At 41.8% G+C, this 17,411-nt stretch overlaps 1 protein-coding gene across 1 annotated transcript; it reads right to left on the bottom strand.

Annotated features, from left to right (window-relative positions):
* Window positions 1–8,218: 8,218 nt before the first annotated feature.
* On the bottom strand, window positions 8,219–17,216 carry LSM1 (LSM1 homolog, mRNA degradation associated). The gene is made up of 4 exons (XM_014831109.3): window positions 16,967–17,216; window positions 13,434–13,502; window positions 11,991–12,106; window positions 8,219–8,800 (listed from the first exon to the last, which is right to left on the bottom strand). Exons 1-4 carry the CDS (start codon window positions 17,010–17,012, stop codon window positions 8,630–8,632), a joined length of 402 nt encoding a protein of 133 aa, XP_014686595.1. The 5' UTR covers window positions 17,013–17,216; the 3' UTR covers window positions 8,219–8,629.
* Window positions 17,217–17,411: the final 195 nt, after the last annotated feature.

The following is a 17,411-nucleotide window of genomic DNA, read 5'->3' as shown; positions in this document are numbered from 1 at the left end:
GCAACACTACCCAAAGTAATCTACAGGTCTGACGCAATCCCTATCAAAACCCAACAGCCTGTTTTCTTCTCTCTTTTTTTTTTTGAGGAAGATGAGCCCTGAGCTAACATCTGCTGCCAATCCTCCTGTTTTTTGTTTTTGTTTTTGTTTTTGCTGAGGAAGACTGGCCCTGAGCTAACATCTGTGCCCATCTTCCTCCACTTTATATGTGGGATGCCTGCCAGAGCATGGCTTGCCAAGCAGTGCCATGGCCACACCCAAGATCCGAATTGGTGAATCCCAGGCAGCTGAAGCAGAATGCGTGAACTTAACTGCTGCACCACTGGGCCGGCCCCATCTTTTTTTCCTTCAATTATTTTATTGAGGTCATATTGGTTTATAACATTGCATAATTTCAGGTGTACATTATTATTTATCAGTTTCTGTTAAGACTGCATCATGTTCACCACCAATAGTCTAGTTTTTAGCTATCACCATACATATGTGCCCCTTTCACCACCCCCACCCCATCCCCTTCTGGTAACCACTAATCTGTTCTCTTTGTCCCTGTGTTTATCTTCCACATATAAGTGAAATCATATGGTGTTTGTCTTCCTCTCTCTGGCTTATTTTGCTTAATATAATACCCACAAGGTCCATCTATGTTGTTGCAAATGGGACAATTTTGTCTTTTTTTATGGCTGAGTAGTATTCTGTTGTATATATATTTATATATACCATGTTTTCTTTATCCATTCATCAGTTGATGGGCACTTGGGTTGCTTCCACATCTTGGCTATAGTGAATAATGCTACAATGAACTTAGGGCTGCATAAGTCTCTTTGAATTGTTGATTTCATGTTCTTTGGGTAAATACGCAGTAGTGGAATAGCTGGATCATATGGTATTTCTGTTTTTAATTTTTTGAGGAATCTCCATACTGTTTTCCCTAGCGGCTGCACCAGTTTGCATTCCCACCAACAGTGTATGAAGGTTCCCTTTTCTCCACATCCTCTCCAACATGAGTTATTTTTTGTCTTGGTAATTAGAGCCATTCTGACAGGTGTAAGGTGATATCTCATTGTAGTTCTGATTTGCATTTTCCTAATAATTAGTGACGTTGAACATCTTTTTGTGTGCCTTTTGGCTATCCGTATATCTTCTTTGGAAAAAATGTCTGTTCATATCTTCTGCCCATTTTTTGGTCAAGTTTTTTTTTTTTACTGAGTTGTATGAGTTCTTTATATATTTTAGAAATTAACCCCTTGTCAGATATACGATTTGCAAATATTTTCTCTCAGTTGGTGAGTTGTCTTTTCATTTTGTTCATGGTTTCCTTTACTGTGCAGAAGCTTTTTAGTCTGATGTAGAACTATTTATTTTTTTCTTTTGTTTCCCTTGACGGAGTAGACATGGTATTTGAAAACATGCTGCTAAGACCAATGTCAAAGAGTGTTCTGCCTATATTTTCTTCTAGGAGTTTTACAGTTTCAGGTCTTACATTCAAGTCTTTACTCCATTTTGAGTTAATTTTTGTGTATGGTGTAACACAATAGTTTCTTTCTTTTGCATGTGGCTGTCCAGTTTTCCCAACACCATTTGTTGAAAAGACTTTCCTTTCTCCATTATATGTTCTTGGCTCCTTTGTTGAAGATTATGTGTCCATAGATGTGTGGTTTTATTTCTGGGCCTTCAATTCTGTTCCATTGATCTGCGTGTCTGTTTTTGTGCCAGTACCATGCTGTTTTCATTACTATACCTTTGTAGTATATTTTTGAAGTAGAGATCGTGATACCTCCAGCTTTGTTCTTTTTTCTCAGGATTCCTTTGGCTATTTGGGGTCTTTTGTTGTTCCATATAAATTTTAGGATTCTTTGTTCTATTTTCCTTAAAAAATGTCATTGGGATTGGGATTGAGATTGGGATTGCATTGAACCTGTAGATTGCTCTTGGTAATATGGACATTTTAACTTTGTTTATTCTTCCAGTCTGTGAGCATGGAACATCTTTCCATTTCTTTATGTCTTCTTCGATTTGTTTCAATAATGTGTTATAGTTTTCAGTGTATAGGTGTTTCACCTCCTTGGTTAAATTTATTCCTAGGTATTTTACTCTTTTTGTTGCAATTGTAAATGGGATTGTATTATTGACTTCTCTTTCTGCTAGTTCATTATTAGTTTATAGAAATGCAACTGACTTTTGTAAGTTGATTTTGTACCCTGCAATTTTGCTGTAGTTGTTGATTATTTCTAATAGTTTTCTAGTGGATTGTTTAGTGTTTTCTATATAGAGAATCATGTCATCCACAAACAGTGAGTCACTCTACTCTTTAATTAGAATTCAATACTTTTTCTTTTGGGCCCTCTCAATAAACGTTTAGCACAGTATCAATAAGACTATTGCTGGGACCGGCGCGGTGGTGCAGCAGTTAAGTGCACACATTCCTCTTCGGCAGCCCGGGGTTTGCTGGTCCAGATCCTGGGTGTGGACACGGCACCGCTTGGCAACCCATGCTGTGGTAGGAGTCCCACATATAAAATAGAGGAAGATGGGCATGGATGTTAGCTCAGGGCCAGTCTTCCTCAGCGAAAAGAGGAGGATTGGCAGCAGTTAGCTCAGGGCTAATCTTCCCTCCCCCCAAAAAAGACTATTGTCCCCTGCCCCGACACACATCTTTTTTTAACACTATTTTTTAGAGCAGCTTTAGGTTCACTGCTAAATTGAGAGGAAGGCATAGAGATTTCCTATATTGGCCCTGCCCTGAAATATGCAGCTCTCCCTATTTTACACGTCTGTGAGCTCTATAAGGACCTGTAAATGCCATAAGGACTTGGGTCCTTTCCAAGTTTTTGAACCCCCAGCAATTAGCACAGTGCTAGAGAATTAATAGATACTGAATAAATGTTTAATAAAGTTGGAAAGTGTACAACCTGGTACTTTGGAGATTAGCAATAAATATAGATTTTCTTCCATCTCTTAAAGGTGGCTAGCCTGGAGGTGAGAGCAAACCCTGGACTGCTTATAGGGTATGCGCTTATTTAACAGGGGGAGAGTGGAGTGTTTTCCTCCGAAGGGGCCATTGTGAGACCGCAGCAGAAAGTTAAGGCAAGTTTGACTTGTTGGGCTTGAGGTAATTATGCGTGACCTCCCTTTAGAGTACCTTTTATGTAATCCAGCACTTCATTCCTCTATCTGAGTTGGTCACCATTATTCCACAGGTAACACTCTTATTTGTACAAAGGAGGCTCTAAGTATAAGTTCATTGAGGGTGTGGAATCTCTCGCAAGAGTCCAGCACAGTGTTGGGGATTCAGCAGACGATAAAGCTGACACTGACCCCTCCTTCTGTGCCAGGTACTCTTCTAAGCTCTTGACACGTATTAGCTCATCTAGTCCTTACAACCACCATCCGAGGAGATGGTACTATGATTATCCCTATTTTATGGATGAGGAGCTTGAGGCGCTGGGTAAGCAGCTTGACTAAGTTTAGAGAGCTGTTAAGTGAAGAAACCAGGATGCAAAAATCAGGCAGTCTAGTCTGTGCTCTCGGTTATACAGCTTAACCTTTTAAAATCTTATGTTTCTCTCTGAAAAACAGGGCCAATGGTTGTCTCTTATACCTGGCATACAGTAGTCACTGCACAAATTTCAGGGTGACAAAAGACGACTCAACTGTTAGATTATATCTGATTCCCTAGTTTTCCCTTCACCCTTCATTTCCAACAGGTCAGCCAGCCTGTAGGTCTCCTTGCCCAAGCAGTTTGGCAGGGAACACAGAGTTTTCTGTCTCTCATAGTCTTCTAAACCAGAACAAACTAAAGGTACATGGGCTGAATTTAACTTCTGGATATTTTATTTGATCTGTACACTCTTTTGAGGAAAATTTGAATTAGTTGCCAACATTAACTATAGGGACAGAAAACAGACGAGTAATTGCCAGGGGCTGGGGAAGGAGGAAGAAGTTATATTCAAAGGGGCAGGGGTGAAGGTTACATAACTATATGCGGCTGTTAAAACTCATAGAATTGTACACTAAAAAGAGTGAATTTTACTGTGTATAAATTACACGTCAATAAAATTGGGTCTTAGAGATGGTTTCCCAGGCAATCTGGGTTTCTGACGTTGAGACGTGTCCCGCATTGAGCTCTCTTCCTTTCACTCCCAGCCACTGGCTAGCAGGTGCCCCACCACCACTCAATTCTCTGTTTCCAGAGCAGTTGCACTGGAGGCCATTTTTTACCCCAAGTGGCAGCAACTGCTACTGAGTGGCTGGAGTTAGGGAAAAAAAGTTTTTTTAAAAAAGGAGAATTGGTAGAAAATAGGAGGCTGAGCGGGGGAAAAAGAGAGGCAAAGCAGTGAAATGAGACAAGAGGAAATAAAAAAAGACCTGATTTTCTTCTCTGCTTCGAAGTAGACCTGGCAGAAGCCAAGGAGTAGACGACTGGACAGTCCTAACTAAGGTGGACCAAGCCAGAGCTGTGGGACAAGCAAGCCGCAGAGATGCTGTGTTTTCTAGGGCTGTTTTTCTAATTCTTTCAGGCTAGAAGATCTTGGGGAGGGGACAGAAAAATTTATTTTTGATCTTGGATCACTTAACTGGATACAAGACCTACTTAGTTGGTAAAAACAAGCTCCCACAAAGCAGTCCCTTGCTCTCCTTATCCAGGGGATCCCTGGAGGGGTGATGTGCACCATGGGGGTGGGACACTGTGGTTGGGAGAACAGGCTGAAGAAGAGTATTTGTTTACTTTCAGCAACCCTGACAAGTCCTGCCCTACCCCAACCCCATGTTTCCCTGGGATGCTCTGCCAGATATTTTTACACCAATTATGTCCAACCTGGAAGGCTGTGGTCTACAGTGAAGGCTGCCCGACAGTAGGAGAACATCTCCATATTCAGTGTAAGGATCTCTAATACTCAACTCCCGGTTGCTCAGTGGGTCAGGTGTCCTCATCTTTTGGTACCTTACTGGTCTCCGAAGTATCTTGGCTTCTCAGCCTGAATTCACTGCATGCCCCCATCCATCCATCCATCTATCCATCCTTCAGTTCAACAAACAGATATTGAGACCTAATACATGCCAGGCATCAATCTAGATGTGAGAATACAGGAGTGAGCATGGCAGACAAAAATCCTGTCCTTAAGGGTTTACCTTTTAGTGGGGGAGTGGAGCGGATAGTGAAAAAGTAAAGTTTATGTCAGATTGTGATACTTGCTATGGTAAATAATGAAGCCAGAAAGGAAACAGGTGGGGGAGGGGGTGTGATTTAAAAGAGGTAGTTCGGGAAGGTGAAATTTGAGCAGAGATCTGACGATTGTGAGGGAAGGAGTCACGCAGATATCTGGGGCGGGTGTGTTCTAAGCACAGAGAATAGCAAATTCCAGCCCCATCCAGGGCACAGGTGATTTTCAGGGGCTGAGATGAAAGATGGGGAAGGGACATGTACTTTTCTTTCCTAGTTGCAATAAGCATATAACAAATTACTACAAACTAAGGCAGTGTTTTTCAAATGTTTCTGACAGCTACCCAGAGTAACATATTTATTTTATGTTGCCAATATCCATGTACATGCATCTAACAAGTTTCACAGACAGCCTAATTTTATTATATGTGATGCACTCTATTTTCTATTTCAAGTTAAAAAAAATGCTGGTTGTAACCCAGTGAATTCAGTTCAAGACCTCCTAGACTGCAACCTGGGTTTAACCAGGTTGATCATGGTCAGCCTCATTGGAAAAACCTTACCTCTCTCAGATTTAACATATTCCTAAGAGGTTGGGTGTCATCTTCAGGAGTCAGTTGCGTTGGTAGACCATGTGTGCCTGTGAGCTTGTGTTAGGGATGACATTGCTGCTCAGCTCACATTAACTCTAAGGTGACAGCTCAAACTAGACTCTCCTGCTAGTCTTCCCTTGATTATAGCAGGGTTGGTTCAGCATTAGAGTACAGGCCTGCAACATCCACAACCAGGAAGCCTTCTTCCTACCTCAGTGGGGATGCTGGCTCCCAGAGGCAAAGGAAGCTGGATGGAGCTCTTTTCTTGTAGCCTGACTTTTGGAGGGTGAGAAAACGCCCCAGGGGTCTGTACATACATACCCACATGTACATATGTGTAATTCCTTTTTTTGTGGGGCGGGGTGGGGCGGGGGTGGAACAGTTCCTTAACTGCCTCTAATATTTCTTGCCAGGTACAATTCCTGAGATCCACGTCTTCAGCTGTGCAGTGCTGCTGCGAATCTCATGGATGGCTCCGAGGGCAGAGGTCGGGAACTGCCCAGAGCAGCTGCCTGGTGCGCCTGCTCTGCCTGCTGACACCACCTGCTGTCTGCACTGCGCTCTGCCTGGGCCTGTCAGCCTATACTCTTGGGAGAAAGCTGAGAGCATTCTCCAGCCTTCTTCACCTCTGTGTAGTGCCTTCGGGCTTCACACTGACATGGCTGAGGCCTCCACAAAGGACGGTATGAGGGTGTCTGGCTCCACTAAGTATCCAGAGCCTGCTGGGAGCTTATCACAGGGGGCGAGGGGAGCAGATAAACTTAGCTAAGAATATGCAATGTAAGGTCAAGGGCCAAGGAAAGAGAAAAAGCACAGCTGGAAGAGTAAGAGAGGCTGCCGGACTCAATTACATCTGAATAAAGATGGCCAGGACAGAGGCCTCAGGGGATCTTATTTGTCTCCCTTGAAAGCAGTCTCACGGGAACCACTACGGGAAGAAACTGTTAAAGATAAAACAAAGGTATGAACTGAGATTGAATCTGAGGTCTAAAAACAACGGAAGAGAGTACCAGCAGTGGTCCAGGAAAAAGGCACCAGATTCCACTAAGTGCAAAAAGCCTGGGGTGGGCAGAGCTGAGGGCAAGCCATTGTGCTGGGCAGCCCAGAGACTCAGAGGAAGATGCAGGTAGTCTAGTCTCATCCTTTGGGTCCAATTCTTAGCTGTTGCCTATGTGACAAAGGTCTGAAAGCAACGATCAAAACCTTGCTGTAACTTGGAAATTCTTGACCTATTGTGGAAATTAACTCTCTTTTCCTCTTTTTTAACATAAGAATAAACCATAACTATTGTTACTACATTTGGAATTCTGTTTGAAGGAGGCTGAACAAACAAGATAACTAGAGTGAATTGAAATCTCTGGAAGGTATCAGATGTTTCGAAACAGTGGTGCTCAGAAAAACATGCTGTAATCCTGTTGACCCTCAAAGAATATCTTGTAGTTTGCTGAAGTTAGCCATGTTTTTCAAAAGTTGCTGATGGATTTTTCCCTTTGTGTAGGTAGTTAGTGACAAATTCTGGCTATTAAACAGTAAGATGAGAGGCAAACACACTAGATAAATCATTAAGTCCAACTATTTCTTCACAAATTATCTACTTTAAAACCAACCCAATGAAGAATAGCTCAGCAGTCGAATGGTTTAATAGGCATTTCGGGCAGTTTTAAAAACACCCGAGCTCATTAGATGTTAAGTATATTTGATACCATAAAATAATTCAGACATGGGAATTGGATATAAACATCTTAAGAAAAGGATGTCTTTGCTCAACAGACTATAGGAAGTAACCATCTGGAATAATTCTATGGTTAAAAAACCTGAGAGTCAGAGAGGATAACTGACTTGCGCAAGCCCAAGGTGTTAGAGAACACATTCAGAATTTTAACCTATGTCTCCGAACTCCTGGTTCAGTACATTGCCCACTAAACCACACTGCACTCTCTTAACGGACAGTCTGTTACGTGTCCTATGCAACCAACATCATCCCAGAAAAGTGGCATCACCGTGGGTTGTCAGCCAAGACACATGCCGACCAAGAATAACCTAAATGTATCAGTCACTGAAGCCCATTTTATTTGTGCCCCTTTTTGATGATAGCATGAGAGGCTCAAGACTAAATCCAAAGGACTACAAAACCTAACTGAATTAACGGGAGATTTAGAGAAAAATCACCTTGGTAAAGTGGCGGATCTCATGGGGATGTAGGTCAGAACAGCAGGTAACGCAGGAACAGCAAGCACAGCAGAGATGCTGTTTCTCAAACCTGAAGCTTCTGTATCATAAGGAACTGGAAAAGTTCACCGAAAGCTCCTTTCTCAAGCCTGAAAATTTGTTTTCTTTATCAGATAAAAACATGCAAAGGGAATAAGGGAGGACTCACAAGATATTTAGCATGAAAATATTCCTTCACAAGTAACTAGCAACTTGGAATTGAGACAGAAGAGGGAAATCCCAGCGTGTGGACTGCTTATACCTTTGAGAGCAGAAAGTTAATTTTCTTTATTCATTGGAGGCAACCCAAACTTGGGAAATAACATGACAGTTTTGAGATTCATATTTTATTTACAAGTAAATGAAGAATGTCTCCTGTAAACTCTAATTTGGAATGAGAAGAGCAATATAAAGAAGTAGCTGCTGGCTCCACAGTGACGTGTGAAAGGAGTCCATCCCACTGTTTCTTTAACAATGCTTTCGTTATTCAAAAGGAAACAAAAAGCCACTTGATTTCTTCATGTTGCATATGTGAAAGAATTCAAAATAAAAATGACATTTCAAAACTCTGCAGTCTCTAGTCAAACACAAATGAGGTGACCAGGACGTCGCCTTCATTCAGTAACAGCCCCTGCTCCCCGAGAGCAACAGCGTCTGAGCAAAAGACCTAATACTCATCAAGAGTATCTGCGCGAGGAAGGGACAGACCTCGATCCTTCAGAGCCTGCACTTTCAGCTTCTCGGCTTCCAGCCTGGTCTGCTGTTCCACCCTTTGTTCTTCCAAGATCTCTTCAATAGACACTTGCTGGAGGGGTGTGTCACTCTCCTTTTCCAAGTCCTAGAGAACAAGCAGGTTGGAAAAACTTCAACTGATGACCAAGGATAGAACACAGTTACAGATCTAAAGGCAAACGGATTCCACTATCAGACTTGGGTTATTTTTCGTAGCTGTGACAGAGCTGCTGGCTTTCTCCTGGGGACAGAGACGTTTTACAAAGAAATGGCCAGGAACACTACTACACGACACACTGCACGCATACTTCCATGAATGTGGTAAGAGGGATCAGTATCAGTGTGTATAACAAAGCTTTAGGTTATCCGAAGCCTTACATTAGTCAAGCACTACTTTTCTTTCTTTCTCTTCTTTTTTTTGAGGAAGACTAGCCTGAGCTAACATCTGTTGCCAATCTTCCTCTTTTTGCTTGAGGAAGATTGTCCCTGAGCTAACATCTGTTGCCAATCTTCCTCTTTTTGCTTGAGGAAGATTGTCCCTGAGCTAACACCTGTACCCATCTTCCTCTATTTTGTATGTGGGATGCCTGCCACAGGCTGGCTTGATGAGTGGTGTGTAGGTCCATGCCTGGGATATGAAGCGGAGGGCATGAACTTAACCACTATGCCATGGGCTGGCCCTAATTTTTTTTTTTTTTTAAAGAAAAGTAGTCCTTGGGGCCATCTCCTCAACCCTAGAGAATCCAAGAGAGAAGTTACTGAGGCCAAGATGGCTTTAGATAAGTTTTGTTTTTTTACATTATCAAAGTCAGTTTAATTTCCAGGGGTCGTTGCTCAGTAAGAAGGTAGAGAACATTGAGTCAAAGAAGCACCCCTCCAAAGGCAATAAACTGTCTCTCTGTTGCATTAACCAGGAGTCTTTAAATTCTAACACAAAACTCCTTTCTCCTTACGGCAACAAGTCTTCTAGAGAAAACCTCAGCAGACCAGTTATATTACTAAACCAGTTTTGCCCCAATATGTTTCTCCACTATTTTTTTTGAGGAAGATTAGCCCTGAGCTAACTACAGCCAATCCTCCTCTTTTTGCTGAGGAAGACTGGCCCTGAGCTAACATCTGTGCCCATCTTCCTTTACTATATATGTGGGACACCTACCACAGCATGGCTTGCCAAGGAGTGCCATGTCCACACCCGAGAACTGAACCTCGAACCCAGGGCCACCGAAGCAGAACGTGTGCACTTAACCCCTGCACCACCAGGCTGGCCCCAGACAGGGTATTCTTATTTCTTATCCACCTTTATGACTTTCAATGACAAAATTCTGGGAAGGCATGACACACACAAACTCTCCACATGTTCCAGCCTACCATGGGATACTAATGTCCACATGGTGGCAAGGCCTCAGAACCCACAGGCTGTGACTATCAGATGCAGGACTCTCACAGAGGTTAGAATGAAAGCCACACAAATTATCTAAGCAAGCCCTGGCCTTGGTCAAATGTTGACTGCACCAGCAAAATATACAGTCAAGCGTAACCTGCCCTCACAACCCACGGGTAGCAGCTGAAGGGAAGATAATGTTCTGAGCTTAGTGTCCTGCCTCTTGGACTCGTCAATGTTATTCAGTCAGCTGTTCATGTGGTTACGCTGCTTCCCAACAACAGTCTTATGACTTTAGGCTGTGTGTATCATCACCTTTGAGGCAGCATCCAGGGAATTCTTAAGCAACGGAATGTTTGCAGAATCTATACGGCTTCTGGGTATGAGTGTCCCTAGGGTTGATACTTAATTTCTTCAAACTGACTATTGATTCATGTAACTATGTAAACATTCCTGAACCATATTTCTTTAGTGGTGCCACTGTAAAAATTCTGCAGCATCCAACCCATAATATATAAAAAGGAGCACTTTTCTCCACAAAATGGCTCCCAGGAAACAATAACTCTTCAAGAACAAACACAAGTTCACTTCTTCTCACATAAATATATGTCTATATAGGGGCACATTTGTGTCAATGTAACTGGCACAGAAAACATTTCTGTGATGTTTGTTACTATAAAACCAAAGCACAGTATATGTAAATATTTTAACTTAAATCTTTTCCCCAATAGCAAAGTAATGTTTCCTCTTTTAAAATTAAATTCAGAAAAGTAGAATAAAAAGGAAAAGATGATCACCCATAATCCTACTGCCCAGAGATGGGTTAGCCCCTCCTAATCTGCTGGCAGACCACTTTACAGTCCTTTCCCACCCTGACTTCCCCACACCCCTGGTTCTACAGTGCTTTATTTCACCCTTTACATAATACAAGGAGATGACAACTTCTGCTGCTTAAGCATGCAAGAAATGATAAACTGAACCCAAAATACCAACCACAAAAATCTTTTAAAAATTAGAAAAAGACATTTCACACATTTCATAGCAGCACTTGGGCAGTACTAATAGTATTAATTAGTCATTTCTAGCTAACTGTTTCAACATGAGATTCTGCACCAACCTGACCCTGGCAGAATTATCCGCTTACTTTCTATATCACGTAGTTTTCTGATACTTGTATATGTATATATGCATACATGTATGTGTATGTATGGATGGCTGTGTGTACGTACACACAGACACGCAAAAAGATCTACAGTAACATTTCAGAAGACACGATTTAACTTTTCACCTGCCAGCTGGTCTTCCTGGCACAGAGGCACAGGGACCTCCTCCTTGGCCGTAAGCTAAGGATCCAGGTGAGGCTGAGCTCCATTCTCAGAACAGTTAACAGAAAGGCTTCTCCTACAGCCATTCTTTCCCCTTCCCCCTTTTTAAAAACATGGACATCACACTGTACATGCAATGTGTCTTTCCCTCGCCCAAACACTGCTAATTTACTTTATGTCATGAAAAAGTTGTAATCAATTGTTTAAACGACTGCAAAATATTTCAATGTATATAAACCATATTTTATTGAATTATTCTTCTCTGGATAGGTACCAAGTTTTTCAATTTTCTGCTATTAGAGATAGCAGAAATAACATATTAATGAATACATTTGTATAGGATTGTATTTTTTATGATATCAGGTAAAATCAATGATATTTTGCTGCTAATAGGATCAAAATCTTTAAAATGCCAAGAGGCACTGAAACAAAGTTAATTATTTTCTGTGCTTTCCTAAGCTAATTTGGCGGTCTCCTGTGAGAAGCTGGGTGAAATGTGGAAAATCTAATTTTTCCTTCTTGAAGAGACAAAAAGAAACCTAACTAGCATGATTATCAAGACCCAGAGCAGCTTAACAGTTTTCACTTACTATTTCTCCTAGTAGGACCACATTTTCTCCTCTGACTACAAAAATCCCTCGAGGAATATCGCCGTACTTCTTGCCCACGTGAATACGCTCCACAGTCTGATGCAGCACTAAGTTAGCTATAAGTGTATGGGGAGGAAACAACGACATTTACTTCAAATTATTGGGCAAAGGTCCATAACTCAATCAGCTATTTTGAGTAGAAAAGATTTAGCTAAACATGATTTCCAAACTTTCTGATTCTGGGAAAAGCTAACATTTCAAACAATCTTCTCCTATTTCATTAAGACACACCACGTAGGAGACTTTAAAACAATTACAAACTGAGAGACGATTTGTGAATACATTGCACTAATCCGTGGATGATGGTGGGAATAAGTTAACAAAATTAAATTCCTTTTATCAGTTAATTGCTAATATCAACATGACTGTAAGAAAATATAAATGAGTAGGGCACTAGGAAGACCCCAAAGCCTAAACAGCTGCAGAGATTAACACTCTGGCTTTTTAGAAAGAAACAGTGTTTCTATGTTGTGTGGGAATGCGTATGTGATGATTTCCAAAGATTTAACTTTGTTTCAGTACTTAAGATTCATTTAAGCCAATGCAATAACCTATTTTTTCATTTTGTTAGATAACCATACCTGGTAATCTGAGAGTAAAGTCAGTATTTACTACTTTTCCCTCAAAGCAGTCTGATGCATTTGACTTAAAATTTAGAACTTCAATCTGTTAAGAATAATCATTTTTCTTCTTTCAATTGGTAATATTTGTCATATTTGAAGAAAAGCAGATATCTAAGTTCTTATCTTCTATCATTCTTACAAGTATTTCAATTATATTGTTTTCTCCTCATGCTCAAGTCCACTGACCTAGCAGATGGCCAACAAATGTTGATATGAACTGTCCTTGAAACAGAAGCAAATAGAGATCTCTGTAGAAAAATGCTGGATGCAAAACAAACACGGAGACTCCTGAGTCTGAAGTATCCCTAAGTGTAATATCTTGAGCTTAACGTTGTGGTCTCTAAAAAGCTTCAGGAAATGCCTTCTACCACGTTTTCAGTGGACAGGGAGGGATTATCTTCAGTGCAGGAAGTGCTCTGAAGAGTAGCTGCACCCAAGCCAATGTACAAACGAGCAGCTTTTTCAGGGGACTGAGTCCACGTCTACCATTTGGCTCCCTCTAACGGGGAAAATAAAATAGGCCAAATATTGTAATCCCATGTTTTAGTGAAAACCAGTTTTAGAAATACAAGCTTATAAGTACAAGCTTTTGAACCACCTAACCATAATTTAGAAAACAATGATGTAATGACTCATAATAGTATTCTATTATGCCTGACATGGAAAAAAGTTGCAGATAAATTTCAACACGAAATAACAAGCATACAATGGGCAGCCCTTATTATCCAGCGTATAAGAGAAGTCCATAACTAATACATACCAAATTGATCAATGCTTCTTAAAAAGCCTATCAGTGTCCTTCCATCTCGAAGCAGGACCAAGTGCTTTTCTGGAGGGAGGAAAAAAGATCTTCAAAAAATAGCTGCAGTGAGTTTAAAGGGTAACAACAAAAATGAAATTAATAGTTTAAGCCCTACTACTTCCGCTTCTAAGGTATTTACAGAGAAGTTCGTTGGGAAATTAGAGGGATGACCAAGACAGCCTTGCATTCACATTAGAAGATCAGTGGTGACAAGAATCAGAGCAGTGTCGCAGAGTGGGAAAAGGACTGCGTGAGCAGTCAGGAAGCCCGACTGACTGGCTCTAGCTGCTGCTGCTTGACAGTTAAACCCTTTCAATGTTACGTCAGTTTCTATATCTGAAAATTGAGACATTTAGTCTAGTGATCTTTAAGATCTTAATTCTAGAATTATTTTCCCCTCAACTTAGAGGAGCTTCTGTTTAACACCGTGGAATCAGGGAAGGCTTAAATAAAAATAATGCCTCAGATGTGTCAAATGAGGATGCTGATAATAAGCTAGAGCAAAAATTCAATAATGTTTATTAATGTGCTCTCTAGGGCCTAGAGGTACAGTAGAGAATAAGATTCAGAAAGTCACCAACTTTATGAACTTATATTCCTGGTGAAGGAAAGCAAACAAATAAAAAAATGACCTACTGTGATTGGTACAATGGAGATAGCAGGATGGTTTGATGAAGAGAGGGGAAGTAGCTCCAGAAGAGAGGTGGCTAGAGAAAACCTCTCTGAAGAGGTGACTTTGAGCTGATACTGAAGGACAGCAAGCCAGTCACTAGAATAGCTAGCAAAATTCATTCATTCATTTCTTGAGTGCCATGCATAAAGTACTTTCTAGATGCAGAACAGAGGAAGAAGACAGTGAGTCTTCCCTGAAGGAATTGTCTTCCTTGGGCTATAATTAAGAGCCATAAGATTGCAAATCTTAATTATACGAGACTGAGAGAAACTCTATCTAGCCAGAGGAGGTATCTGAGTTGGACCTTGAAAGGTAGATGTTTTGGCCATAGGAAAAGTGACAGGGAAGGGGAAGAGGAGGGAAATCTGTAATGCAGACAAGAGGGAAAACAAAAGGCTAAGTATTCATGTTTGGCTAAAAGTTGAGGGTGTGAAGGGAAATAGAAGACGAAGTCAGAAAGGTCCTGGGAGCAAGATGAGTTTGGATGTGACTTCACAGGGAATAAGAAAACTTTGAAGACTGAACTGGCAGAAAAGGGAGAGCAGTTACGAGGCTATTCCCAGAGCCTGAGACATGAAGAAGAGACCTGAATCAAGGTAGAGAGGGAAAGGGAGAGGATGAGAGGATTAAAACTGTGCATTTATAAGTGATGGGATTTGTCAACTAATTGAGTTTGTATATGTGGGTATGTGTGAGAGAGTGGGGTGCTGAAGAGATGAGTTAAAGACGACATAGGAATCTTGAGTCACCATGTCAGGGAGGACCATTTACCAAAAGTCGGGAGTAAAAGAAGCAAGCTCAGGGTGGAAGGTTATTAGCTGTTTGTGATTCTGAAGTGCTATCAGGACACCTATGCAGACAAGTCAACAGGGAGTTGGAAATGTAAGACTGGAATGCCAAAGAGGTCAGAATTAGAGCAATTTTGGATAAGTCCACAAAGAGGTAATATAACTATTAAAGGCCAGGAGATCTTCTGGAGATTTAAAGAAAGAAGCAGGCCAAAGATGAAAACTGAGACTGTCTATTTTAGGGAAGAACAACAGTTGGAGAGATAAGAAAATGAGTAAGGACCATTGTTGGAGAAATCAAGAGAAGAGAATTAAGAATCCAGTGGTAATAGTATTACTATGCTGCAGAGGGGCGGGAAGAGCTCAGAAGAGTGCATCAGACTGATGCCTTTTAATAATGTAACTTCAGTAGTGCATTGACAACAAAATTTGATTTCCAGCGGTAATAGAGGCAGTCTATTGCAGGTGGTCAGGAAGTAGAGTTGAAATGGAGGTGATTAAAGAGGTTTCGGGGTAAAAATATGAAAAAGGGATGGGATTTTGATGGGGAGACACAACTGAGAAAAAAATTGAGATGGAGGGACATGAACATACATGAAAGGAGGGATCCAGGAAGAGAAAGAGAGACCATATGAGAGAAAAAGGATACTAACAGAAGAAGGTTCCAGATGCAGTGGGAGGAAAGAGTAATAAAGAAACTGAATGGGAGGACTACTTTCTACTTAAAGGATAAGATGGGTAAAATACAGAAAGACTGAGGAGACAGGAGGAAAGTGTGTGTGAAGTGGACAATGAAGGGTGCATATAAAGTGGCTTCAAACTTTTCAGTAGAGGAGGGGGCTTGGAAACTGTAAGAAGGGGTTAGAGGACTTAAGAATAAAAATTATTTTTATTAAAGTGGCAGAATGTGTTAGGGACCTCAAATAATTCAGATACATAACAAGAGAGGTGAGGGCTAAAGGGCATTCTCATTCAACTAAAATGGAAGATTTCATTACACATCACAGAAAGGCTCGTACAGTGGTTATTCATATATAAATTTGGTCCAATTTACAACACATTTCCTTTCAATAGCAAAATCACTAATTTGGGTTTAAAAAATGATTTCAGACCATGATAAAAAGAGAATTTAATCTTAGACTCCTTTAATTTGCATACATAGTAACTGTAGATATAGTTGTAACTTGTTCGGAACTGTGTGTAAACCACTGTGCAGCAATTACAAGTTAACGAGACAGATCACACTATTAAAACGATTAAAAAAATGTTGCTAGAGGAAAAACTCACAGATGAGAGCTTAGAAAAAGGAAAGACAGGACAATTCTAAGTGGCTCTTCTGTTTTACAGGCCTGAGCTCCTCTTCAGGACGACGGCTAAGAATAAGGGAGGTCTTCTTAGAAAAAGGAAAAGAAAACTGTCTAACAGAAAAAAAGGAAGTTTGAAGTGACTCAGTTTTTCCATAAAAGTCAATACCTTGTCTGGTAGTGGTCTCTACTACCATAACCTAAAGTGCTAAAGACCTCACCGTAAAAGAAGACTGCAAATGACTACACAGCATAAAGCCTAAGTTTACTGCAATTAAGTTCAACTGCTGTTGTCTTACTATTTTCGTTTCTCGATGAGTCTCTTCTCTAAGTATTATCATCCATCCACCAGTAACAACCTGGTACTTCGAAATACCGCAGGTGGAAGACAATGGACCGGGCCGGGAGGGAGCGGGCGCAACTTTCGCATCTGGGCCTCAGCAGCCGCGTCCCTCGGAAGCAGGAATGAATTCGACAGCTTGTGCCTCACCAGTCCCGGGACTGGTGGAGACTGCGAGAGGCAGCACAGAGATAGGAGGTGGGCAAACGGTGTGTCCCGTGGCTCCTCCATCCCGTGGAGGACGTCAACGCCCAACATTCACCACTGTGCTAAAAGCACACTGCGCCCCCGCCCCAGACTCAGTCTACGAGCTCTCTCCGAAGAGGCACATGCCCGGGAGGAAGGGTCTCACCCCAGACTTCGCCCGGAGGAGATGAGCTACTCACTGTCGATGTCCTCGATGAGGCTGGCAGTGCCGGGCATATAGTTCATTTTGAGCTGAGATAAGGCTGCAATGTAGCGGCGGTGGCCCAGTGCGTGCAACACCTGCTTCCTCCTACCGCAGTCGCCGCCTGGGCGGGACCGGGACACACAGCCGAACCTGCACCAGGACGTCTGCCCCGGCTTTCAGCAGCCGGGGCCCGCCGGAAACTCCTCCATATTACCCCCACCCACTTCCGGTATCACGTGGTCGTCCTCAGGAAGAGGCGGGACCGTCATGGGGTCTGCACGCCCTTTCCTCATCCCTTTTAAGAGGGGGGAGAAATTTAGGTTGACTAGATGGTGGGAAAATAAGTTCTCCCTTTTAAGAAACACAGTGCCGCCCCTCCTTTCCCTGCTGCCTAGACCCCAGAGTCGCGGATCCCCGTGCCTCAACTCTCAGCACTCGGC

This window comes from Equus asinus, chromosome 27, assembly GCF_041296235.1.
Source record: "Equus asinus isolate D_3611 breed Donkey chromosome 27, EquAss-T2T_v2, whole genome shotgun sequence".
In the NCBI taxonomy this organism is placed as follows: Eukaryota; Metazoa; Chordata; class Mammalia; order Perissodactyla; family Equidae; genus Equus; species Equus asinus.
This window is presented reverse-complemented; position numbering and strand designations above follow the sequence as displayed.

What these genes read in the sequence shown, in the direction of transcription:
- LSM1 (XM_014831109.3), bottom strand. Translation starts at nt 17,012, where the DNA reads ATGAACTATATGCCCGGCACTGCCAGCCTCATCGAGGACATCGACA. An exon ending in AAGAAGCATTGATCAATTTG is followed by an intron (nt 12,107 to 13,433) that starts GTATGTATTAGT and finishes ATACACTTATAG; the next exon opens with CTAACTTAGTGCTGCATCAG. An exon ending in TGGTCCTACTAGGAGAAATA is followed by an intron (nt 8,801 to 11,990) that starts GTAAGTGAAAAC and finishes CTTGTTCTCTAG; the next exon opens with GACTTGGAAAAGGAGAGTGA.